General features: G+C 44.0%; 1 protein-coding gene across 1 annotated transcript in view; it reads right to left on the bottom strand.

Annotated features, from left to right (window-relative positions):
• LOC124795911 (trace amine-associated receptor 1-like) overlaps nt 1–21,819 on the bottom strand; it is a 54,527-nt gene extending 32,708 nt beyond the window's left edge. The window contains exon 1 of the mRNA XM_047259991.1: nt 21,583–21,819. Coding sequence (XP_047115947.1) covers nt 21,583–21,819 — 237 coding nt within the window. The remainder of the gene's footprint in view (nt 1–21,582) is intronic.
• Nucleotides 21,820–25,602: the final 3,783 nt, after the last annotated feature.

Genomic DNA, 25,602 nt, shown 5'->3' with positions numbered 1-25,602 from the left:
AAAGGAGTGTCTAGTAAGCGCGAAACCGAGCGCATGGAAAAAATCGCAGGTGACTCCCATATATAACATAAGTAAAACGAACAGGAGGGCAAAATCACGAACAAATATCGATAGCGTCGGTATGCTGCAGAGTTCTTGGCCGTGTACTAAGTTAGAACAAAATGTATTTCCTTGCGGGAAAGCTTATATCAACAAATAAACGCAGATTTAGAGTAGCATCACTCGTGCGAAGCTGAGATTCCTGTAAATCATTGACGAAGGGCAACAGATGTATCCTATGTTTCTAGATCCCCGAAAAACTTTACGCTGGAGATTCGCAAACAATTTTATATGCACGGCATCCGCAACTGCTGAAGTCTGTGATGAAAGAAAACGGCGCTGACAGCTGATAAAACATGGTTTTAATTCAGACAGAACTACTACGTTTGAGCTATATCTTCGAAATCGCTTTTAGCCGTTAGCAGTGTTTCTTTTCCTTATAGATACTTGCACAGGCAATAAATGACCAGTATGTCGGTTCGATACACCCAGAAATATTAGTAGAAGATATTACTTGGACTACCTTCCCAAGCGGCCTTCGTTCGTTTGGTTTTTGAATATTTACAATATACTCTGTATGCCAATACCTTTCCTACTGCACTCGCAAATGGAGCTAGGGAAAAACGAAGAACGTTGTGTTCAGCTTCGATGGGTTCAAAAAATTGGTTCAAATGGTTCTGAGCAGTATGGGACTCAACATCTGAGGTCATCAGTCCCCTAGCACTATGGGACTAAACAGATGAGTTCATCAGTCCCGTAGACTTAGAACTACTTAAACCTAACTAACCTAAGGACACCACACACATCCATGCCCGAGGCAGGATTCGAATCTGCGACCGTAGCGGCTGCGCGGCTCCTCACTGAAGCGCCTAGAACCGCTCGGCCACTCCAGCCGACTCGATGGGTTCACGTAATAATTTTTGTGAGTATAAATCTTCAAATAATCTTTATATAACAGCACTAATATAGTATACTGTTTATAATTTATTTTAAATTCTCAAATATCTACCTGAAGCACCTGTAAGCCTTGAAAGCGGCAGTGCGGATATATTAAAAGCAAGTGTTGCCAGCTGTCACAAGTGTTTCCATTCACTATGGCACTGCAGGCTGTTAACGAAGTCCGAACATACGGAATATGTGTCGAAACATGTGAGTCACTCGAAGGACTTTTTGTTTTTTACTAATAGAGTCCCGCACGTTTTCCTAGGCGGCAAGTGCTCATTGAAGACATAGGTATAGTCAGGTGTGATAGGACTGCCCTTGTTGTGTGCTTAATAATAAAGTTACAAATACCCTCCTGTTGGCAAACGATCAAATAATCTTGCCGGACTCTGAAGACAAATTACAGAGAGCAATTTGATCCTCAAACAAAGTAGCAAATTATTCTCATGTGACACTATCTACTTACAAAAGTAAGGCAATGGCATTCCATGTTAAGGAGCATTAAGGAGAAAAAATAGTAATTGATGATAAACCGCGACAACAAATAAATACGTCCAGTGACAAAGAATACGAGTTGAAAAAAATTCAGCAGTTGGTAGGTGGGTACAATAAATCGCACTCTCCTCAAAAATGTTAGCAAACTGACAGTACTAAAATTTTATAATGTGATGGCAGTACCATTTCTAAACTTTGGATTGGGGATATGAACTCTAACTGTCTGCAACGGAGAAGTATTGTAAGCAATACTTTTTGGCACCTTTTTTCTCATGCGATTTTCGTTTGCAAGGTGTTTAGTTGTTGCCTTCAGGGAAATGCAGATAACTTCTCGCATCATTCAAAGAGTTATAATTTAAGTCACATGTCATAAACTATGGTGGCGGTAAAGTGGAAAGTGGTGGGGGGGGGGGGGGGGCGATCCGTGACAGATGAAATATTGCCATCTACTGGGTATATGGAGAACTGGATAGAGAGAACATGAACTGCCGATGAGAGTGATATCTGTGAATGAGTGAGGAAACCTAAACAGCGCCAGCGAGGTTTTTTGGTAAGTGACATAGATTCGATTAAAAAAACAATAATTATTCTTTGATACTGCGATGTAAATGCATAAAAATTAAAGAATGTTCTTGCCCCTTAGATAGAAAGAAGAAATAAGCTGTTTCTTTCTGGAATAATAATGAAATTGATCTGTCGGATAATAGACACAGAAAAGGGATTTGATGAGAGATTTTAAGGAGGAAAGAGCGTTGAGCGTCGATAAACTTTTCGCGAGACTGTAAATAACGAATGTATGTTAATTAACTGTATGTTAGAATGAAATGCATTTAGGCTAAACATTCCCTTCCTTTCATTAATGAGATTGCAGAATGTTTCTTTTGTTTTAGAAACTGTATTACAGCCTTCAGTTGAAAGGAAACCAATTAAATAGTTTTGCTTTTGATCTAAGTAAACTACTGCGAATCGGAGCACATTTCACAACGTGGAACCGGTTACGTCTTTAGTTTCAAAGTGAATCATAGCACAGCATCTGTTCGCCGAGTAAGTATGCTGCAAAGCCATTTTACGAGAGTAATTCTCATTGTGTCAGTTGGCCCATGTTTTTCTTGTAAGAATACAGCACTGAGAAAGTGTACTAGATGGATAACTTTATTAGACATATACGTACGCTTTTCTGTACATATATAATCACGCGGTCCTCCCAGCTGAAAACGTGGGAATTGTAACAACATATTTTCGAAGATTCGCTAAAGATACTTTATCTACTATATACGGATTGCAGTCTCTCACATTATATAGCCTCCACTGCAATTTGGATATTAAATACCTTCTGTCTAGTGACATGTAGGTTTTCAGTTTTACTCATTTTACGTTACAACAGTAAACACTGTATTAAGAACTTTGGATTACGAGTACGTTTTGAGTCAATGTCCTGGCGACTGAATTTAAATATTCAGCATACAAAATACTTTGCTCGACTCACGGATAAAATGCGATAAACACGGGGTTTCCTTTTGTAATTGTCAGGATTGATACAGCAGGGACGACACATTTGTGAGTCATAGCCTAAAATCTCATAGACCGGATAAAGAAGAGAAATGAACCGAGTGTCGAAACATACTTCGGAAGAGAGAGGAGTACACGGAAAAATGGTACGAACTCATTCAAAGGATGTCAAATGGACGAATACTTAGATCAGTATACAAGTGTGCACCTCGAGGGAAATTACACGTGGTGCGTCCTAAGAAGAGATGGAAAGATCAGCTGCAGTCTGCTTGAAATTGCAACAGACAAGGACGCTTAAATGGAAACTGCGTAGATGATGAATATTACCACAGTTAACTTTAGTTACAAGCCTCGGGATCTTCATATGTACGATAGTTACTTGAGAGTTCATCATTTTGCATGTCACCGTCATGTCATGCTATGAAGATCGGGATATTGCAGCTTTTTAAATTTTTCCTGTAATTAGATTAGCTGACACACTTCCTGACGAAAAAGTGAGGCACCCGGAAGGCCAGGAGGAAACGAAATAAAACTCTGTGGGTTGAGAAGATATGTGATGACATGTGGAATAATCGGGTCTACTGCCGGATGTTTGTGTCGCTCTGGGACAATATTTCGGCCAGTCTCAGGTCGCACCTGAAGAAGGCAACGAGTTACGTGGCCGAAATATTGTGCCAGAGCGACACAAACATCCGGCAGTAGACCCGATTATTTCACATGTCAGGATCTCGCCGGGAAAGCCTGAAGAGTTACATAAGATATGTGATGTTATTTCGGTGATTACAATATCGATTAAAATGTACAAAGAACTCTCTTATCGTCTGAAGTTACATGCGCCTCTGGTCTGGATGCATGAATTCGGTTGGGAAGGGTGTCATTAAGATCTTTTCCCCTCCCGTGAGGCAAGTTCGCTCACAAATGTTACAAATGGTGCTTGGTACCCTGGGCACTGACACTGGAACGTAGTTGTTACCCGAGCTGGTGCCACACATGTAGTATCAGAGACAGATACAGGATCTAGCTGGCAACAGACGTACCTCAACATCATGCAGACAGTAAGGAATTCCGCTGAAAAATTGTACCACGATACTGTCGCATGAGAGTGGTAATACGTGAGGAGAATAGAAGCATCAGAATTCCCTCAATCACTACCATACGTGGCCTATGACTATGCACGCCACGACGCCAGGAACACTGCAGCTGTGCATCTCCAAAAATTGAGAGGCATGGAGGCTCTCTCCAGGTTGCGCCGTACTCGCCACTGATGGTCATCCAGGGTGCTGCAGAACCGCGGTTCATCGCTGAACACAACGTGACACTATTCATTAGCATTCGATGCTTCCCGATCGCGGTACCATTCCAAACACAGCCGTTTGTGTTGTGTTAGTGACAGCCATGTATGGGACGGAAATTCCCTAGTCCTGCTGCTGTCTGCGGTCTTTGACCATTGGTGCAGGCTTAGACATAATACTGGAAGAAGTCCATTACTTTTCCCCGGATGGTAGACGAGGATGTGAAGGCGCTCAGATGAGATTAATGCATGTATGGTTGCCAGATGTAGTCGGCCACAAACTTGACGACGAGTATGCTTGCACTCAAGTTCCTATACATTCGAACAACGGGCTGCTGATGCTTTGGAATGCTTCACAAATCTGAATATTGTACGATTGGGCCAGTCGGGCAGATGGAGCCCCACAATTAGCTACCTTTCAAACTACAATAACGCTGTCTCCCACGAGTACGCGGCATCTCCGTGGCCTTCACAGTGATTACTCAACACCTGGCGCTGTTCATGTCCCTCATACGCCCTACCAGATGTGATGGTATCATCAAACACAATCTACATCTACATCTACATTTATACTCCGCAAGCCACCCAACGGCGTGTGGAGGAGGGCACTTAACGTGCCACTGTCATTACCTTCCTTTCCTGTTCAAGCCCCGTATGGTTCGCGGGAAGAACGACTGCCAGAAAGCCTCGAATCTCTCTAATTTTACATTCGTGATCTTCTCGGGAGGTATAAGTAGGGGGAAGCAATGTATTTGATACCTCATCCAGAAACGCACACTCTCGAAACCTGGACAGCAAGCTACACCGCGAGCAGAGCGCCTCTCTTGCAGAGTCTGCCACTTGAGTTTGCTAAACATCTCCGCAACGCTATCACGCCTACCAAATAACCTTGAGACGAAACGCGCCGCTCTTCTTTGAATCTTCTCTATCTCCTCTGTCAACCCGACCTGGTACGGATCCCACACTGATGAGCAATACTCAAGTATAGGTCGAACGAGTGTTTTGTAAGCCACCTCCTTTGTTGATGGACTACATTTTCTAAGGACTCTCCCAATCTCAACATGGCACCCGCCTTACCAACAATTAACTTTATATGATCATTCCACTTCAAATCGTTGCGCACGCATACTCCCAGATATTTTACAGAAATAACTGCTACCAGTGTTTGTTCCGCTATCATATAATCATACAATAATGGATCCTTCTTTCTATTTATTCGCAATACGTTACATTTGACTACGTTAAGGGTTAGTTGCCACTCCCTGCACCAAGTGCCTATCCGCTGCAGATCTTCCTGCATTTCGCTACAATTTTCCAATGATGCAACTTCTCTGTATACTACAGCATCATCCTCGAAAATCCGCATGGAACTTTCGACACTATCTACTAGTTCATTTATATATATTGTGAAAAGCAATGGTCCCATAACACTGCCCTGTGGCACGCCAGAGGTTACTTTAACGTCTGTAGACGTCTCTCCATTGATCAATACTAATGCATTCTGATGGCCGCTCCACCAGAGAACTCCAACATCAGACCATGTCTTCTGGGTACTGCACTTTTTTCCGCAGGGTTGTGTAATTTTGTATGCAGTCCGCAGAATTATGTGTTGTTGGTGAGTAAGGACAAATTTGTGTGATCTGAGGTTTTCCCGCGTGCTGAAATATCGCGCCTTCTTGACGACACTACTTGGCTGAATACCCGATACATTTTCAAGGACATATTTAATAACCCCCTCCCCCCCCCCTCCCCCCATCAACCATGGACCTTGCCGTTGGTGGGGCGGTTTGCACGCCTCAAAGATACAGATAGCCGTACCGTAGGTGCAACCACAACGGAGGGGTATCTGTTGAGAGGCCAGACAAACGTGTGGTTCCTGAAGAGAGGCAGCAGCCTTTTCAGTAGTTGCAGGGGCAACAGTCTGGATGATTGACTGATCTGGCCTTGTAACACTAACCAAAACGGCCGTGCTGTTGTGGTACTGCGAACGGCTTAAAGCAAGGGGAAACTACGGCCGTAATTTTTTCCGAGGGCATGCAACTTTACTGTATGGTTAAATGATGATGGCGCCCTTTTGGGTAAAATATTCCGGAGGTAAAATAGTCGCCCATTCGTATCTCCGGGCGGGGACTACTCGAGAGGATGTCGTTATCAGGAGAAAGAAAACTTGCGTTCTACGGATCGGAGCGTAGAATGTCAGATCCCTTAATCGGGCAGGTAGGTTAGAAAATTTAAAAAGGGAAATGGATAGGTTAAAGTTAGATATAGTGGGAATTAGTGAAGTTTGGTGGCAGGAGGAACAAGACTTCTGGTCAGGTGATTACAGTGTTATAAATACAAAATCGAATAGGGGTAATGCAGGAGTACGTTTAATAATGAACAAAAAAATAGGAGTGCGGGTAAGCTACTACAAACAGCATAGTGAACGCATTATTGTGGCCAAGATAGACACGAATCCCAAACCTACTACAGTAGTACAAGTTTATATGCAACTAGCTCTGAAGATGATGAAGAAATTGATAAGAGAAGGTCATGGGTGACTGAAATTCGAAGGAAATGTAGTAGGTGAATATTGATTGGGGCTAAGAAATGAAAGAGGAAGCCACCTGGTAGGATATTGCACAGAGCATAACTGAACCATAGCTAACACTTGGTTCAAGAATCATAAAAGAAGGTTGTATACATGGAAGAACCCTGGAGATATTTAAAGCTTTCAGATAGATTATATAATGGTAAGACAGAGATTTAGGAACCAGATTTTAAATTGTAAGACATTTCCAGGGGCAGTGTGGACTCTGACCACAATCTATTGGTTATGAATTGTAGATTAAAACTGAAGAAACTGCAAAAAGGTGGGAATTAAAGGAGATGGGACCTGGATAAATTGAAAGAACCAGAGGTTGTACAGAGTTTCAGAGAGAGCATAAGGAAACAATTGACAGGATTGGGGGAAAGAAATACAGTAGAAGAAGAATGGGTAGCTTTGAGGGATGAAGTAGTGAAGGCAGCAGAGGATCAAGTAGGTAAAAAGACGAGGGCTAGTAGAAATCCTTGGGTAACAGAAGAGATATTGAATTTAATTGGTGAAAGGAGAAAATACAAAAATGCAGTAAGTGAAACAGGCAAAAAGGAATACAAACGTCCCAAAAATGAGATCGACAGGAAGTGCAGAATGACTAAGCAGGGATGGCTAGAGGACGAATGTAAGAATGTAGAGGCTTATCTCACTAGGGGTAGAATAGATACTACCTACAGGAAAATTAAAGAGGCCTTTGGAGGAAAGAGAAACACTTGCATGAATATTAAGTGCTCAGATGGAAACCTAGTTCTAAGCAAAGAAGGGAAAGCAGATAAGTGGAAGGAGTATATAGAGGGTCTATACAGGGGCGATGTTGTTGAGGACAATATTATGGAAATGGAAGAGGAGGTAGATGAAGATGAAATGGGAGATATGATACTGCGTGAAGAGTTTGACAGAGCACTGAAAGACGTAAGTCGAAACAAGGCCCTGGGAGTAGACAACATTCCATTAGAACGACTGACAGCCTTGGGAGAACCAGTCCTGACAAAACTCTACCACCTGGTGAGCAAAATGTATGAGACAGGCGAAATTCCCAAAGAAAGCAGGTGTTGACAGATGTGAAAATTACCGAACAATCAGATTAATAAGTCACAGCTGCAAAATGCGAACGCGAATTCTTTACAGACGAATGGAAAAACTGACAGAAGCCGACCTCGGGGAAGATCAGTTTGGGTTCCGTAGAAATGTTGGAACACGTGAGGCAATACTGACCCTACGACTTATCTTAGAAGAAAGGTTAAGGAAAGGCAAACCCACGTTTCTAGCATTTGTAGACTTAGAGAAAGATTTTGACAATGTTAACTGGAATACTCTCTTTCAAATTCTAAACGTGGCAGAGGTAAAATACAGGGAGTGAAAGGCTATTTACAACTTGTACAGAAATCAGATGGCAGTTATAAGAGTCGAGGGACATGATAGGGAAGCAGTGGTTGGGAAGGGAGTGAGACAGGGTTGTGGCCTCCCCTCCCCGATGCTATTCAATGTGTATATTGAGCAAGCACTAAAGGTAACAAAAGAAAAGTTCGGAGTAGGTATTAAAATCCATGGAGAAGAAATAAAAACTTTGAAGTTTGCCGATGACATTGTAATTCTGACAGAGACAGCTAGACTTGGAAGAGCAGTTGAACGGAATGGACAGTGTCTTGAAAGGAGGGTATAAGATGAACAAAAGCAAAACGAGGATAATGGAATGTGGTCGAATTAAGTCGGGTGATGCTGAGAGAATTAGATTAAGAAATGAGAAACTTAAAGTAGTAAAGGAGTTTTGCTATTTGGGGAGCAAAATAACTGATGATGGTCGAAGTAGAGAGGATATAAAATGTAGACTGGCAATGGCAAGGAAAGTGTTTCTGAAGAAGAGAAATTTGTTAACATCGAGAATTGATTTAAGTGTCAGGAAGTCGTTTCTGAAAGTATTTGTATGGAGTGTAGCCATGTATGGAAGTGAAACACGGACGATAAACAGTTTAGACCAGAATAGAAGCTTTCGAAATGTGGTGCTACAGAAGAATGCTGAAGATTAGATGGGTAGATCACATAACTAATGATGAGATATTGAATAGAAATTGAGAGAAGAGGAGTTTGTGGCACAACTGGACTAGAAGAAGGGATTGGTTGGTAGGACATGCTCTGAGGCATCAAGGGGTCACCAATTTAGTACTGGAGGGCAGCATGGAGGGTAAAAATCGCAGAGGGAGACCAAGAGATGAATACACTAAACAGATTCAGAAGGATGTAGGCTGCAGTAGGTACTGGGAGATGAAGAAGCTTGCACAGGATAGAGTAGCATGGAGAGCTGCATCAAACCAGTCTCAGGACTGAAGACCACAACAACAACAAATATTTAATAAAAGGCAAATTTATAGAACTACTAGATTATTGCACACTGATTCGCTGGCATTGACTGTTTGGCCTGCGCAGTTCATTTTTGCTTTCCTTCAATCGAATTTTTATTTTGTTCGCAAATCGCAACATCTTCTAAGCTTTGCACGCTAATTAAGTCCATAGAAGAATGATCTTTTGGGAATGTACTTCTGACCAAAAAGAAAGTCCGACAACTAGAGTCAGATGTCTTTATAATCCTGCCTTTTGAGTTCTTGTGATGATATTTCCATGCGAACTTTCATCCCCTAAAACACATTTCTTTAGAAGCCATATACAGATTTTCATAGATTCAGCATTAAAAATGTTTCAATATAACGAGATATTCATAAAGCGTTTCGTATCCTTTTCGCCTCCTCAGGGTTTAATTTAAAAAAAAAGTTTTTATTTTTGACAGAGAATTTAAATACAAATTTTCTTGGATTTAAACGAAATATTTCAATGAAAATGGGTTGAATTTTCAAAATACTGAAACACGGATTTTTTATTTCCATCTGAGAAGCCAAGTACCATCTCTCATAGCTGTAGCTTTAACAATGATTTGTTTCTATTTTAATAATGCTTGGTTTAGAAACAACTCTCCCCCACTATTTTGTCCCCTTAGAGGTTGAATTTCCAAAAATGCTGAAGCACATGTTCTTTTATTTCTTTCCGAGAAACCAGATGTCAATTTTTGTAGGTCTGGCTCCAAAATAGCCTTAGTGGCATCATTCAAATATTTTTAAAAATCTTTCATCCCCTACTTCACTCTCTTTTTTGTGGAATTTCGAACCAGCCCTTAGAAAACGATGTCTACAGTATAAGATGAACACCTTCTCCAAATTTTAAGTTTTAATCCTTAGCAGTTTGGGGTGAGCGATGATGAGTCAGACTCAGTTAGGCTCCACATCATACCTCAGGGGTTCAGTTTCCAAAAACATTGAAACACGTATTTCTTTATTGCTAACAGAGAAGTCAACTACCAATTTCAATAGATGTAGCTTTGAAAATGCTTTAGTAGTTCGTTAATAATGACATGTTTTCAAAAACCTTTCACCTATTACATCACCCCGAAGAAATCATATTTCAAAAAGTGCTAAAATAGATATTTCTTTATTTCTGTCTGAGAAATCAAATTCCGATATTCGTAGGTCTAGCTTCAGGATTGCCTTAATAGTGACTTTTTTTTAGAAAAAAGCTTTTCTCACCTATTTCACCCGCTTAGGAGTAAACATAGAGAAATCCCTCCTTAAATGGTGCGTACAGTATAAGAACAATAACCTCTCCAGATTTCAAGTTTCTGTCCTTCGTGGTTGGGCTGGCCGATGATGAGTCAGTTAATCAGTGAATCAGTCAGTCAGTCAGTCAGTCAGGACATGCCTTTCATATGTAAAGATGTTTCTTTCATGGACGTTAGGTATATTCTTGTTAATGACACTGCAGCCATCCGATGAACTGTGGGCAGAAGGGAGCGACTATATGACATTCATCCTTCCCTCTCCTGGGTGATGAAATTGTGTATTCAAAAGCGTAAAACTGCTACCGTCATTAGCGCCCATTCTGTGGCTTAGGGAATGGTTAAAAAAAAAAAAAAAGTGGAAATCAGCAGCAGTGGGAGCGAAACTCAAAAAGTGGGGAAACTAAAAAACAGAAGGAAAGCTTAGAAAACCACTAGGGGGGGGGGGGGGGTGTTTTCCCCAAAAAGAGCTTCAGTGGCAGAGGTCATCTCACGGACAGTGATAAACTCGAGGACGCGATCGGCTGAGCGGGAGTCATCTGCTAAAATGGAAGATATATCAGGCGACAGCTGTAAACGGGCGCGTAGCGGAATAAAATAGATGCACTGAAGTAAAAGGTGTCTCACCGTCCACAGTTGAGAACAGTGGGGCAAAGCGGGGGAGGATCACCACTTAAAAGATGTCGATGGCTAAAAACACAGTGCCCTATCCGGAGTCTAGTTAAAATTACCTCTTCCCGACGACGATTTCTGGAGGAAGAGCTCCAAGCACAGGGAAGAGCTTTCACGTCCTGCAATTTGTTATAGACCAATGTTCGTGCCGTAAAAGAGCCACACGACGACATCAAACTGTAGATCGGCGAAGGAAACCATGCGAACAGCGGGCTGAGGAAGAGAGACTGCAGCCTTGGCCACTATATCGACCGCCTCGTTTCCACGGATACCAACATGTCCTGGGATCCAGAGGAGTGCTACAGAGACGCCCCCCCCCCCCAAGTGGAGCAAGTGGAGGCAGTCCTGAATCCGGTGGACCAGAGGGTGGACAGGGTAAAGAGCTTGGAGACTGAGGAGAGAGCTGAGCGAATCTGAGCATATAATATACTGTATCCGTTGATGGCGACGGATTTATTGGGGAGCCTGAAGAACAGCGTAAAGCTCCGCAGTAAAATCCGAACACTGGTCGGGAAGCCGAAATCTATTAGGGGTGTCACCAACAATATAGGCACTCCCAACACCAAATGATATTTCTGAGTGTAAATAAATCTGGCATCCTTCATTTGTGCGCATAGAGCATCAAATAAATACCCGACGATAAACGAGAGATGGGGTACCATCCTTGGGAAGCTGACAAAGGTCATGGAGCAGGCAGATCCGGGGGCGGAGCCAAGGCGGTGTTGTACCTCAGTTGTCAAGAGAGTTTTAGGAAAGTGGAAGGAAAGAGAACGTAGCAAATGACGGAATCGGACTCCCGGTGGTATCAGAGAGGAAGAGCGGTCTGCATATCCTAAATCCAAGGAGGCGTCGAAAAAAAGGGCATGGGCCGGATTAGCAGGCACGGAAGACAGATGGCATATCGACTCAGAAGGACAGCTCGCCGATTGGACAGCGGAGGTTCAGCAGTCTCAGCATAAAGGCTTTCCACAGGGCTGGTGTAAAAAGCTCTAGACGCTAAACGCAATCCACGGTGGCGGACAGAGTTGAGACGCCGAAAAATAGACGACCGAGCAGCGCAAACTGTGCTTCCATATTCCAATTTCGAGCGCACTAACGCAGGATGTAGGCGGAGGACCACTCGATCCGCTCCCCAGGATCTTACTGAGAGAAAAGCGGAAGCCGGTTTCGATTCTCTAAGAGTGGAGGCGCTCGAGACATCCTTGAAGACGTCGTTCAAGACGGCTGGTCCGTTGAGAGCTGTAGTAGATCGCAAAATCGTCCACAAAGAGGGAGCCCGAGACATCGGGAAGGAGACAATCTATAATTGGATTTATGGCGATGGAAACAGTACAACACTTAGCATGGAGCCCTGGGGCACCCCGTTTTCTTGGGAAAAAGTACGGGAGAGAGTAGGGTTCACCGCACTTTAAATGTGCGCTGCTCTGTCATAAATTCACGAATAAAAAGGGGTAGGCGACCTCGAAAGCCCCATGAGAACAGTGTGCGGAGGATGCCTGTCCTCCAACATGTATAGTATTCTCTCTCCAAATCAAAAAATATTGCTACCGTTTGGCGTTTCTTGAGAAAATTGTTCATGATGTAAGTGGAGAGAGCAGCAAGATGTTCAACTGCAGAATGATGCTTCCGGAAACTGCATTGGGCAGGTCCAGCCACCAGGCTAAACGGCAGTTCACCATATGGTCGAAAACCTTACGTACACTATTCGTGAGAGAAATGGGGCAATAGCTAGAGGAGAGATGTTTGTCCTTTCCAGGTTTCGGAACAGGAACGACTATAGCTTCCCGCCGTCTTCCGGGAAAAGTACTGACGGTCCAAATTCGATTATAAAGGTGAAGAAGGTAACGCAGACTAGGGTATGATAAATGCAGCAACATTTCGACGTGGACACCATCCGGTACTGGGCGGAAGAGAGAGAAGAAGAGAGTGCGTGCTGGAGTTCCTGCATGGAGAAAACAGTATTATAGCTTTCGTTATTTTGAGAGGAGAAAGTAAGAGGTTGCTCTTCCGCAGCACGTTTCTTCGGGAGAAAGGCTGGCGGGTAATTTGAAGAGCTCGAAATCTCAGCACAGTGTTGACCCAACGAGTTAGAAATTGCGACTACGTCCACTAACGTATCATGCGCGACAGTGAGCCCAGAGATCGGAGAGAAACTAGGCACGCCAGATAACCGTCGAATTCGACTCCAAACTTCTGAGGAGGGAGTGAAGGTGTTAAAAGAGCTAGTAAAGAAGTCCCAGCTGGCCTTCTTGCTATCGTGGATGACGCTACGGCATCACGCACGTAACTGCTTATAGCGGATACAGTTGGCCAAAGTAGGATGTTGGCGGAAAACGCGAAGAGCACGTCTCCGCTCGAGTATTGCGTTACGGCGCTCCTCGTTCCGACAAGGAGCTGAGGGGCGCCGGGGCAAATCGGAGGTGCGAGATATTGAACGTTCCGCGACCGTAAGAATAACTTCTGCAACATGAGAGACCTGATCGTCGACGCTAGGAAAGTGACGGTCATCGAATGTCGCTAGACACGAAAAAAGCGTCCAATCGGCTTGGGCAAAATTCCAGCGTTTCGGGCGCATAGATGGCAGTTGTGGCTGCAATCGAAGGACACATGGAAAATGGTCACTCGAGTGTGTATCAACAAGAGCGAATCATTCAAAGCGCCGAGCTAGCTGAACTGTACCGACCGTAAGGTCCAAATGAGAGAAATTTGTCATGGAGGCAGACAAAAATGTAGGTTCCCCCGTGTTGAGGCAAACAAGACCCGCTTGGTGGAAGAGGTCAATCGGTAGAGAGCCTCGCGGACAAGGACGCGGAGATCCTCAAAGCGGGTGGTGGGCATTGAAGTCCCCAACCAGCAAACAGGGGGGCGGGATCTGACCATGGAGATGAAGGAGATCAGCTCTTGCCATCGGTGTGGACGATGGAATGTATACGGTACAAAGAGAGAAGTTGTATCCAGAAAGGGAAAGAAAAGGGAAAGACGGACAGCAACAGCTTGGAAGGAACTGTTTAAGGGGTTTGGGTGATAATGGACAGTATCATGGAGGAGAATCATAAGTCCCCCGTGTGTTGGAGTGCCATCAACAGAGGGGAGATCAAACCGGACTGACTGTAAATGAGGGAAAACAAAGCGATCGTGGGGATGCAGCTTTGTTTCCTGAAGACAGAAGATGACCGGTGAGTAGGATCGTAAGAGCATCGACAATTCATCCAGATTGGCTCTAATGCCGCGGATATTCCAATTGATAATTGACATAGGGTGGACCGAAAAGAGAATAATCTTACCACGGTTACTCTCAACTCAACGACTGCTGAGAGACAGCGGCCGACAGCGTGAAATGGTATTCAGCCAAATTCAGAAGATCCTGATCCATAGGTTGTTCGGGGGCAGCTCCTGCCACCAGCGATCGGCCAGGTGGCGCTGTAGATGAGACACGCCGTGGTGGAGAAGGAGAGGAACTTTGTTTATTATGAGCCTTCTTGGAAACAGGACGTTGAGATGAGGGAGGAATCTATGGTTGTGAAGTCGGGGTACGTAAAAAGTCTCTGCGAGTAGGCTCTTTTTTGGAAGTCTGGGTGTCTGATTTTGGGGCTCGTGATTTAGCAGGAGCCGATGAAGGGTGAGCCATAGAGTGGGCAGGTGATGGTGGGGAGGTTGAACGGGCGATCTTCGCGCTGGCCGATCTGACGACCGTGGCACTAAATGTGAGATCACAAGTCTGCGTGGTTGCCTCCTTAGGAGGACGAGGAGATGCAAGGAAATTGCTATATTTACCAGCTGAAGGCACAGAGGGCTTTCGACTGGCGAATAAGTTACAAGAGGCAAATGTAGACACCTTTTCCTTCACTCTGATTTCCTGAATAAGCCATTCATCTTTGAAAAAAATGGCTCTGAGCACTATGCGACTTAATTTCTCAGGTCATGAGTCGCCTAGAACTTAGAACTACTTAAACCTAACTAACCTAAGGACATCACACACATCCATGCCCGAGGCAGGATTCGAACCTGCGACCGTAGTGGTCGCTCGGTTTCAGACTGTGCCGCCTAGAACCGCACAGCCACTCAGGCCGGCTCATCTTTGAAATTGTGGCAATCTCTTGAGGAAGCAGCGTGGTCGCCCATGGAGTTGATGCAACGAGGGGATGGGGGTGGACAAGCACCCTCATGGGCATCCCTGCCACACGTAACGCATTTAGCCGGATTGGAACACGACTGGCTGGTGTGATTATACCGCTGACACCGATAGCAACACGTAGGGTTTGGGATGTAAGGGCGAACAGAAATTATCTCATAACCCACTTTAATGTTCGATGGAAGTTGAACTCTGTCAAACGTCAAGAAGATAGTATGGGTTGGTGCCAAGTCCTTGTCAACAGTTTTCATGACTCGCTGTACAGCCATTACGCCCTGGTCAGACAGGTAGTTTTGAATTTCCTCGTTGGACAATCCGTCGAGTGAGCGGGTATAAACCACCGCACATGATGAATTTAAAGTGCAGTGCGCTTCCACCCTTACAGGGACCGTGTGTAACAGTGGAGTTCGCAGCAATTTTTTTGCCTGGAGGTCACTGACTGTTCCTAACAACAAGGTGCCATTTCGTAGTCTGGAACAAGACTTTACAGGACCTGCAATTTCTAAATAATGAAAGGGTTGACTGTGGAGAAGTCTTGACCTTCGTCCGACCGAGAAACAACAAGGATCTGTGGCACTAATGGAAGAAATGTCCGTAGCTGAGACTCATCTAATTTTCGCTTGTGAGCAGAAGTTGTAGACGTAGAGGAAACCATTGCCGAAGTATCCCTCATGATTACTGGCCTCTCCAATGGCGCGTTCCTTCTTTGTGAGGGCTCTCTCTGAGGTGATTGTTCAAACCTCAGGTCACACCTCCCGAGAAACCGACGGAAGGACCAATCAGCACGTTCGGAAGGTACCAGCTCGGGTAATCACCCCTCCCTGGGCCTGGCCGTTACCAGGAGGTACATACGTGTCCTACCTGTGTATCCGGGGCGTGGAATTATGCGTAAACCCGTCACCGGCTACGCGTGGGAACGCGTGGGTCTGCCTTCAGACATGCACAGGGAGGAAAGAAAGAGAAAGAGAGGAACAAATAAAAGGAAAGAAGAGAGGTCTCAAACGCTGAAGTGGAGAAGTGGGTAAAGAGAAGAGGCAAGGAAAAGAGGACAGATACTTTCCAGCATAGAGAGCAAAGAAGAGTTACAAGCGTCCGTCTCCAGATGTAGGCACGAAAGATACTCCCAAAGTGGGAGAAGGGGAAGGGAAGAGCGGGGGTGAGGGGGGGGGGGAAGGATGGGGGATGGAGAAGGATGTGGAAGGTATGCAGCCTGGAAAGGAAAGAGAACTGCACTAGCTCGGGGTCCCGTGCCCGCCACGCACGTATCCGCAAAAGAGTTGTGGACCCCCTGGGGAGTGAATCGCGTGTCGAGAGAGAGAGAGAGAGAGAGAGAGAGGCCTCCGAACAGCGTGGCCGCAGCATTTGATGGGAGTTTTCGCACATTGGGAGCCGGGGGCAGCAGCAAATGATTCAAATGGCTCTGAGCACTATGGGACTTAACATCTGAGGTCATCAGTCCCCTAGAACTTAGAACTACTTAAACCTAACTAACCTAAGGACATCATACACATCCATGGCCGAGACAAGCTTCGAACCTGTGACCGTAGCGGTCGCGCGGTTCCAGACTGAAGCGCCTAGAACCGCTCGGGTACAATGGCCGGCTGGCAGCAGCAGTGCTTGGAGCGACGCACACGGGCTGTGGATGGGAACGGCGTCTTTTCCTGGTCGTCGTTTACTCTTCTTCCACGGGACTGGGCGGAATGCAAGGTCTGGTTCGCTTACGTTGTGCGCAACTAGTTTTTCAGCTCTGTGCACAGATTTTCCATTCTGCAAGCTCTTTGTATAGATGTTCGTATTTGTGTTTCACTGAATCGTCATGCACGCCTTGTTACTTGGATCTGTGATTTTGTGAACAGTGTACTACTCTGCCTGTCCTGTGCCATTTTGAAGTAACTTCTCTTAATCTGCTGGCCAGTGTTCACCCTTAAAAAAAATTCCATGGTTAATGTTGGTAGGGTTACGTAATGTGCCCAGATGTCACGCATAGCTGTATCGGAGACCTAGGTCTTATGTAATTTTTTAAACTCTTTTTAATATTCTTGTGGAAGAGATCTAATTATTCTAAGTTTTAATGTTTTAGAAGCTGGTGGGCTCTCTGTTATTACTATTACCCAGCACTTTTAAGCATGTTGTAAACTCCGGTTACTTGTGAGACCCTAAATAGTTGTTTACTGAATTGCTTCCTGGAAGAAATTACGGCACCCTTTCTGTAGTTTTCAGTTATCGAAGCTTATTTCCTAAGGCGTATCAAATTACTGGGAAAGCTATATAAATGCAATCATGGATAAAGCGTGACTTTACTTGCAGTATAATCCAAACAGAAACTTATCTTTCTCGTTTGTTAACAGCACTTACTAAGTCGCTGGGAGAGTGTTCAGTGTTGGCGGCTTCTTGCCGCTTGGGCCTGTCTTCCTTGCGGCCCTGTGCACAGCTCTTGAGAATTTCCTGGTGCGGCTTGCTATTTCTTTGCAGTCGCGCCTCCAGGCTGTCTGTCCTCAAGTTGAGTACCTAATGTTATCTCACTTGCACTGTAAACGAAATGTTACTTTCGACCAATCGGCCTTTGATTAACTGGCTTCGCACAGGAAATTTTCACTTTAATATTTTATACATTATTGGTGTTCTAAGTTTTATTGTAAATTCTTTCGTGTTACTCTTTGGGTAATCCTTATGTTATCTTTGTTAATATTCACCTTTTGAGGAGTCCGCCTAATGTCTTGAACTTAAATTTTCTTGGAGAAATTTATCTAGAACTTTTTAATTATTTTAATTGACTGGTTTATTTAAAATTGTTTACTTTAAAAATTTAAAAAAAAGGAAAATATTGTTAAGGTATTATTTTTTAAATGTGTTTGAATATATTATTGCAAATTAACGGTTGTCTTCCTCACCATTTTGAACTCCTGTAACGGCAAATTAACTTCAATTTTTCTACCTGTTTTCCAAAGGGGACCTGTTGTCAAAGAAAATATACAAAAATGAATGTTGTTGTTGTTGAAGGATTGATGATGTTAGTTGAAGTGGTCTTTCCTTCCATGTCATTTCCCTGATACAAGTAATTCCCGATCTTACTTAAGAATTTGGTAGAAAAGCGTTAGTTCGTTTAACAATACATATATCAGATAAGGCTAGTACACAGAATTCCTACAAACATCTATTACGGTGTACGGAGACGAGCAAGATGGTGCGAGCTATATAGCACAGTAGTCCACAAGTGAGCTAATGCGTGATGGGCAGCACGGAAAATCCGTTCTTCGGCTACAACGTCACCCGAAAACAAAGTTCAAGAGGGCTACATTCAGCCAGAACGACGCAGGGAGAGACACTTTTACCTTCTGCAGACAACTGCCAGGGGAGAGAAGCATCTCAAGCACCGAAAATAATCATTTGGAATTCCTGTGTGATATTACGCAATTGTTAAGGCACTGGACCTTCATTCTGGAGCACTGTAATTCAAATCCATGTCAAGTATAATTTTTTTTTGTTATTTGTCTTACAAGGGGAGGCTGCGAGGTTTGGAACGCGGATTTACTGCAAACTTCGTACACACGTAGTACTCCATTAGGACCACAAAATGTGTAAGCAATAGCGCGTACTTCTCAAGCGTTATTGAGAAAATCGCAAGATAATTTCGACCGTCAAATGTCGTCAAATATATATACCTGTACGTGGCCAATTTTACCAGGAAGCGCCGGCAGCCGAGTGCTTAGCGTTGAAGTCCCGTAATCGCTGGGTCGCTGGATCGAGTCCCACTAGTCAGTTATTTTTTTTTATATCTAACACAGTCATTTACTATTTATATTACAATTGATGTAATGGGAAAAATACGTGTAATCAGATGAACTTTTATTAAATTTACAATGTTATTTGGCAGTCGACAAATTTTTATTATCACAAATAAACGATCAAACGCATAAAGTGATACTGAAAATGTATGCTTGTCTGTGTCTTCAAAATTTTTCGTATTTAATCGAAAGAGAACGAGAAATTGCTTCTAGAGAAGACGCTATTAAAATACACCCGATACTGCATGACCAATGATCAGCGCCGATATTTAAGGAAATGCTGCGTTATGCATGGTTTGCTTCCAAGTTATCGGCTGAAAGAGAGGTTTTTGAAAATGTTAACGAGGGTTTTTTTTTCCACGGAAAACCTCAAAACACCTTGCGTGTACGGAAACATAGCATTTATCCAATGCAGCTGGTGCCGTTTAACTTTGTTTTTCATGTTTTTACGAACAATACCATCCCGCAACTTGTAATCCTAATATCGGAAGCGGCGATTAATTGTACATCTTTCGAAAGCCGTCTGTGCCGGTCAAAACTTGGAGGTAACAAGTCCGTTCGGGCTCCTTCCAAGTATAAGGGATTTCTCAAATAACGGACAAACATACATTTTCAGTATCACTTTGTGCGTTTGGCCATTTATTAGTCGGTAGTTATGAATGTTATATTATTTGTGGTAATAAAAATTTGTAGACTGCCAAATAACATTGTAAATTTAATAAAAGCTCATCCGATTACGCGTATTTTTCCCATTACAACAACTGTAATATAAACAACAAAAAACTGATGAGCGGGACTCGATCCAGCGACCCAGCGCTTACGTGGCTTGAACGCTAACCACTTTTTTTTTCTTCATTTTGTTCGTTGTTTATCGTTGTGTTTGGTCATTGCGGACGCGCACATGACACCCAGTCAAGTTAGTTTGTTGATCCTTGCACTTAGTTTTTTTATTACAGAGGCCAAGCACCTCTCTGACCGAACACGCTGAGCTACTAGCCGTCTGCATTCGGCTGCTGGTGCTTCCTGGTAGAAACTGCCACGCACAGGTGTATACGGTTGACGACATTTGACGATCGAAATTATCTTGCGATTCTCTCAATAATGCTTGAGAAGTACGCGCTACTGCCTACACATTTTGTTGTCCTAATGGAGTACTACGAGTGTACGAAGTTTGCAGTAAATCCGCGTTCCAAACGTCGTGGCCTCTCCTTGTGAATCACCTTCTATAGATGACACAGTCGTTCTGTGGAAAAACGATAACTTTCGATTTCCTTCTCAGTCTGAGCTTTACCTCAGTCAACCTTACCTCCGTACTAATGACAGCATCATCGACATAACTATACACCTCTGTCTTGTTTTCCTTGAGCCGAATTCACCGTATGGATGATATGTCTGTTGTACTTGGAAACCGCGAGAATGTTAATTAAAGTCGTTAATGATAATTAGCTGAAAAGACACGAAGACAACCAGAAAAATGTAAAATAACTTTCCACATACTTTCAGTAGAAGGCATTCAGTAGCTGTGAAATAAAGGAAGTTATGTGAAGAGCACTTACAACAGCTAACATGAATCACATCAATTTTGTTATCAATTTTGGCCATGAACAGTCCTCAAAATGGAACCCATTATCATATAGGCAAACAATCATGACTATTACGTTTTATATTTTACAGAGAAGCTAGTATTAATGATCACGTCATTTACCAAATTGTACTTTATTTCAAATTTTATTTTCGAGGGGACAAATATGTATTAGACGCACATTTTTATACATTACACTAATCACTTCGAAAGACGTCTTTTCTCAAGCCATGATTTCTTTTACGTAGTGGGCTAAGATAATAGTTCCTGCTTCTGGGAATAAGTCTTTTTTATTGAAATTGTATGTAAAATAAAGATTCAGGGGGTATCGGTGTATTTGTATCTTCAGGAATTTAGTAAAGCTGAAGCTCATCTGCATAGACATTATATTTACGGGTCAGACATTCATAAAGTCAACAGTGGGCTCAGGACTGAGGCCCAGAGCTGATACCTGTGACACTTCGGAGAGAAAATTCTTCCAGAACACCTTTTCATTCCTACAACATGCAACTGTCTCCTTCCCGTGTTAGGTGTTTTCAAGGCGACTGTAGGTAGCTGACAAGGGAACCTCCCCATCGCACCCCCCTCAGCTAACCACGAGACCACGGCGCTCCTAAGCTCACACTATCCTTGATGTTACCTATCTTGCGCGTGGACTACTCAGTTTGTATATTTTGCTTATTTTTTTTCATAGTTCCACACAACTCCTTCCTGTCTTCTCGATTGATCTGTGTTCAGTTTCTCAAGGCCTATCCACTGTGCCAACTAAATCTGAGGGGGGTGCGATGGGGAGGTTCCCTTGTGAGTACTAACAGACGTGAGTGAGCAGCTGTTCGTGTTTTCCGGCTCAAATGTAGACACAGCCTTTCTCGAAATGAGGCTACTTGCTGAGTAAGCTATGAGAGGTACATGAACGTCACGTAGTGAATTACAATAACGATAGTTTGGATGGTTACCTGTGCGTGTATGTACTTGGAGTATCTGCGGCTGTTGAGCACGACGATGGCAGTGAGGTTGGCGGCCAGGATGGCGACGGAGAGCAGCAGGACAAGCATGGACTGCGTGACGGCCCACAGCGTGACGCCGCCCCCGGCCGCCGCCCCCGCGCCCCCGGAGGCGGGCCTCGCGGAGCAGCTGCTGTTGTGCAGCGCCGGCGCCTGCAGCCACGAAGACGCCTTCCCGTGCTCCAGCATCGCGCCAAGCCGCGCCTAGCCGCGCGGCCACCCGCAGTACGCCCACACCTGCTACGCTGGGCGCATCTCTCCAGCCCAGCACTACCGGCTCGCCCTTAACAGCATACCACGGAAGGCGCGCGCTGTCTGCCTGCTATTGCAGCAGCATTTCATTTATGATGCTCTACTCAACTAAATCTAGTGGTCTGATATTGAACAACCTGATATTATCTTCGCTTTCCCAAAATAAGTCCAAAATCTGCCGTAACTAACACGTGACATTGGCTTTCCCTAAAACGCTGTAGCAACGAAATTGTGAGCATCTATGCTTTCCGGAATTAAATGTAAACACGTTTCAATAAAATACTTATCATTACTTGTTGTCTCATGAAAGTAAATGCTTTCAGAAAACTAGTTACAAAAAAAGTTGTCCCTTTTCAAATCTAGTTAATGATATTTAGGTAAAATGTTCTTTTCCGATAATGTCAAATACTCCGTAAAATCGTTCTACATGTCCTTACGTGAGCTGTACTCTTTTTACAGTGAACTTAGCGCATAAATGTATGCACCAAACAAGGTTTTGTTTCGTCTGTATACACAGCTGCGGAAAAATACTTGGGAAAATTGAATTTCTGCAGGAAGTCTTCGAAGGGCAGTGGACCGGTAGGCTGGATCATCATCTGCAACAGAGGCAAAGAAACATTTGCGTAAGTTTCTATATTTTCCGAAGAGCGATTGCACTAATAAAAACAGTGGAATAGCTTATCATTGGAGACATACAATTGCCTCTTGTCGTAGACTAAAATGTTATGAGAAGTGTCTAAGCTTTGTCTGCACTTTCTGCCATATCCGAAATAACAAACACGTCATGTGTATAACTAGGGAGGGACGGCCCAATAGTCTTTTCTGTGCAAATACAGAACACACTCTTATGGGAATCAGTGGGTCACAGTGAGTAGTGATGGTAATGAGCAGAGGCATAACCTCAGTAGTGTGTGGATAAGTTGGAAATTTGAAGTAGTCAGGGACCGCGTCCAGACAACCGAAAATAGTCTGCATTTGACAGTTCGGACCTGTTTGTGTCCTAGCTGCGAAGCACTCGAGGAAGAGGCAGTGTTTACACCAACAGTACTCGCTTGCGTTGCTCGTTAAACCGATAGCAATGGCACATACAAACAAACAAAAACAGTCCGAACAGACCTTGAAGGCCCAGCGGCATCGACCGGCCGCCGTATCATCATCAGCACTTATGTGTCACCGGATGCAGATACGGAAGGGTATGTGGTCAGCACACCGCACTGACAGCCGATGTCGGTTTTCGTGACCAGTGTCATTACTTCTCACATAAGTAACTCCTCAACTGGCCTCACAAGGGCTGAGTGCATCGCACCTGCAACACTCGGCAGACCCGGATGGTGACACATCCAAGTGCTAGCCAAGCCCGACAGCGATTAACTTTGGTGATCTGACGGGTACCAGTGTTACCACTGCGGCAAGACCGTTGGCTAGCAATGGGGACATACGTTTCGAAAAACCACGGAACAGCTTACATTCTCAAGTATGCAAGATGGAAAGCATTCTAAATCGAATGCGTCTTGAGGGATGAGGTGCATATTAATTACACGGAGCTCATGGAATTCATTTATCAATCGTGAGTAGCACTGTTTATTTCAAGATTGTCGACGACGCAGGGTATGATATTATTGTAGAAGTCGCCAAACGAGGAATAGTGGTTCGACACTCTGATCGTCATACTAGCGACGTGTTAGTGGCGCATGTAGGCCTCTGCTTGCGCACGATTCGAATCTTCGGGCTGCCCTTTGAACTACCTGAATCACTGAGACTGAATCACTCCAGCCTTATGACAGAGTTATTAATCATACAGCCGAACGCTGGGAAAGTTCTAGCATGTATCCAACGATGTTCGTCAGGTGCGAATTGCCCTTCAAAACATGAGCTCTCCTATTTAAATACAGATGGTTGAAAAGCCAATCCCAGGCGTGCTCTGGGTGTGTTGGTGAAGGGCATCTTCGATATGAGTGCATAAAGAGGAGCCTAGTGCAACTATCCAGCGGAGACTTACCGATGCAGGCCAGCACCGCGTCACAACCGTTGAAATACGAATCGGCGCTCTGCGAAGAGATGACGCCGAGATAGGAGCGCATATTCGAACCAATACTGCAGACACTGAGGAGAAACAATGACGATGAAATGGCTCCTACTCCATTCCACCCCTAGAAGTTGCAGGTGGCAGATCACAAGGACGACCACGTAACACAGGGCATGGAAATTAAACTTGAAGTGTCCACATACGCTGTGGAAACTGCGTTGGAACAGAAGGATTGAACAACACTGGAAGTCAACATCCGGAAGCGTAAACAACGGTTCCCAAAGCGTCTCAAGAAGGCTACTTCGACTCTTGAGAATCCGCACCTGCTCATCCCGAGACATCTGATGACTGTGGTAATATGAACCTGTTTGACATGGACTAACAGCCACCGGATGTCACTGAACAAATGTATTTGAGGAGTGGAAAGATGTCGTGTCGTTCCGACGATATATTCCCTCGGGTATCCATCGATCCTTCAGCAGTAGACGATGATGCTGCGAAAAGTTGACGAACACTACATACCAGTAGAGCCCCCGGCGTTGCAGAGACCCTCGCTAGTACCGACTGGGCGCAGCAGGACGAAGATTCGCCGATGTGATTCGTCCCCACGGTAGAAACTCGCATCGTTCTCCCACAACTCAGGACTACTAATGACTCGGGAAGACGTAGGATGGACAACCTTCTGAGGATGTGTAATGAGATTTTTGCCAGTTCACTATTGTGCGAAGATGACGGACACTCGGACCAAGACAAACAAAATCTCGATATTTGATTTGTGGGGCTCTCAACAGCGTCGTCATCAGTGACCGTTGAAAATCTTAACCTTTTCACTGTCCAGTCCCGTCACTTTCCCCAATGATGATGAAATGATTAGGACGGTGAACAAAATCACCTGCCCGGCCGGTAATCGAACGCAGGTCCCCGTAATCGAAAGGCAGAAACGCTAGCCGATTTTTCTATTATCCGAATGACTTGCTACTATCATGACACTTCAGTAGACCATCGTCAAATCATCATGTAATATCAGCTGCAAATGGGAGAAAAAATTAATCATGATAACAGGATAATAATAATAATTAAAAAAGAAAAAAACCGAGAACGTAGCCGACAAACATCCACCAAGCTGACATGATATGTATCAAGAATTACCTTTGTATGGTTTTTCAGTAATTTTTTAATTGATTTTTACTTTGTGTTTTTTATTTATTTTTGTAGTATGTAGTAGAATCTAAAAGTAGAAGGAAAACGAAACCAGATTAAATTCGAAATAGCAAACTAAGAAAAAACCCAATGTAATTGAAAGGATTGTAGTCACTCATGTGTATCTATACTTCATCTATACACATTTAACAAAAGAACTGGAGCGATGCTCAGTCAATACACAAGACAAAACCAACAGGGAAACTAGGAGAGGACAAGCCGAATCAAATCATATGGGAACATACAAAACAAAGAAAAACACATCAGAAAAATTAAATTCACCAGCACCTTGACGACGGAAAACAAGATTCAACATGTTGGCGAAGAGGTCTGGATATCGAGGCATTCGCAAGCATGTCCAATAGGCAGTGGTCATGTACTGCATGAAGTTCATGTGATCTTCCCCCTCGCCTTCTACAACATAATGAACGAATGTCCCAGCAACCACATAACGGTATGGGTTTTCCACGGTGGAAAGAATATGTTGTCCGTAG

The sequence above is a fragment of the Schistocerca piceifrons genome, chromosome 4, assembly GCF_021461385.2.
Source record: "Schistocerca piceifrons isolate TAMUIC-IGC-003096 chromosome 4, iqSchPice1.1, whole genome shotgun sequence".
Classification (NCBI taxonomy): domain Eukaryota; kingdom Metazoa; phylum Arthropoda; class Insecta; order Orthoptera; family Acrididae; genus Schistocerca; species Schistocerca piceifrons.
This window is presented reverse-complemented; position numbering and strand designations above follow the sequence as displayed.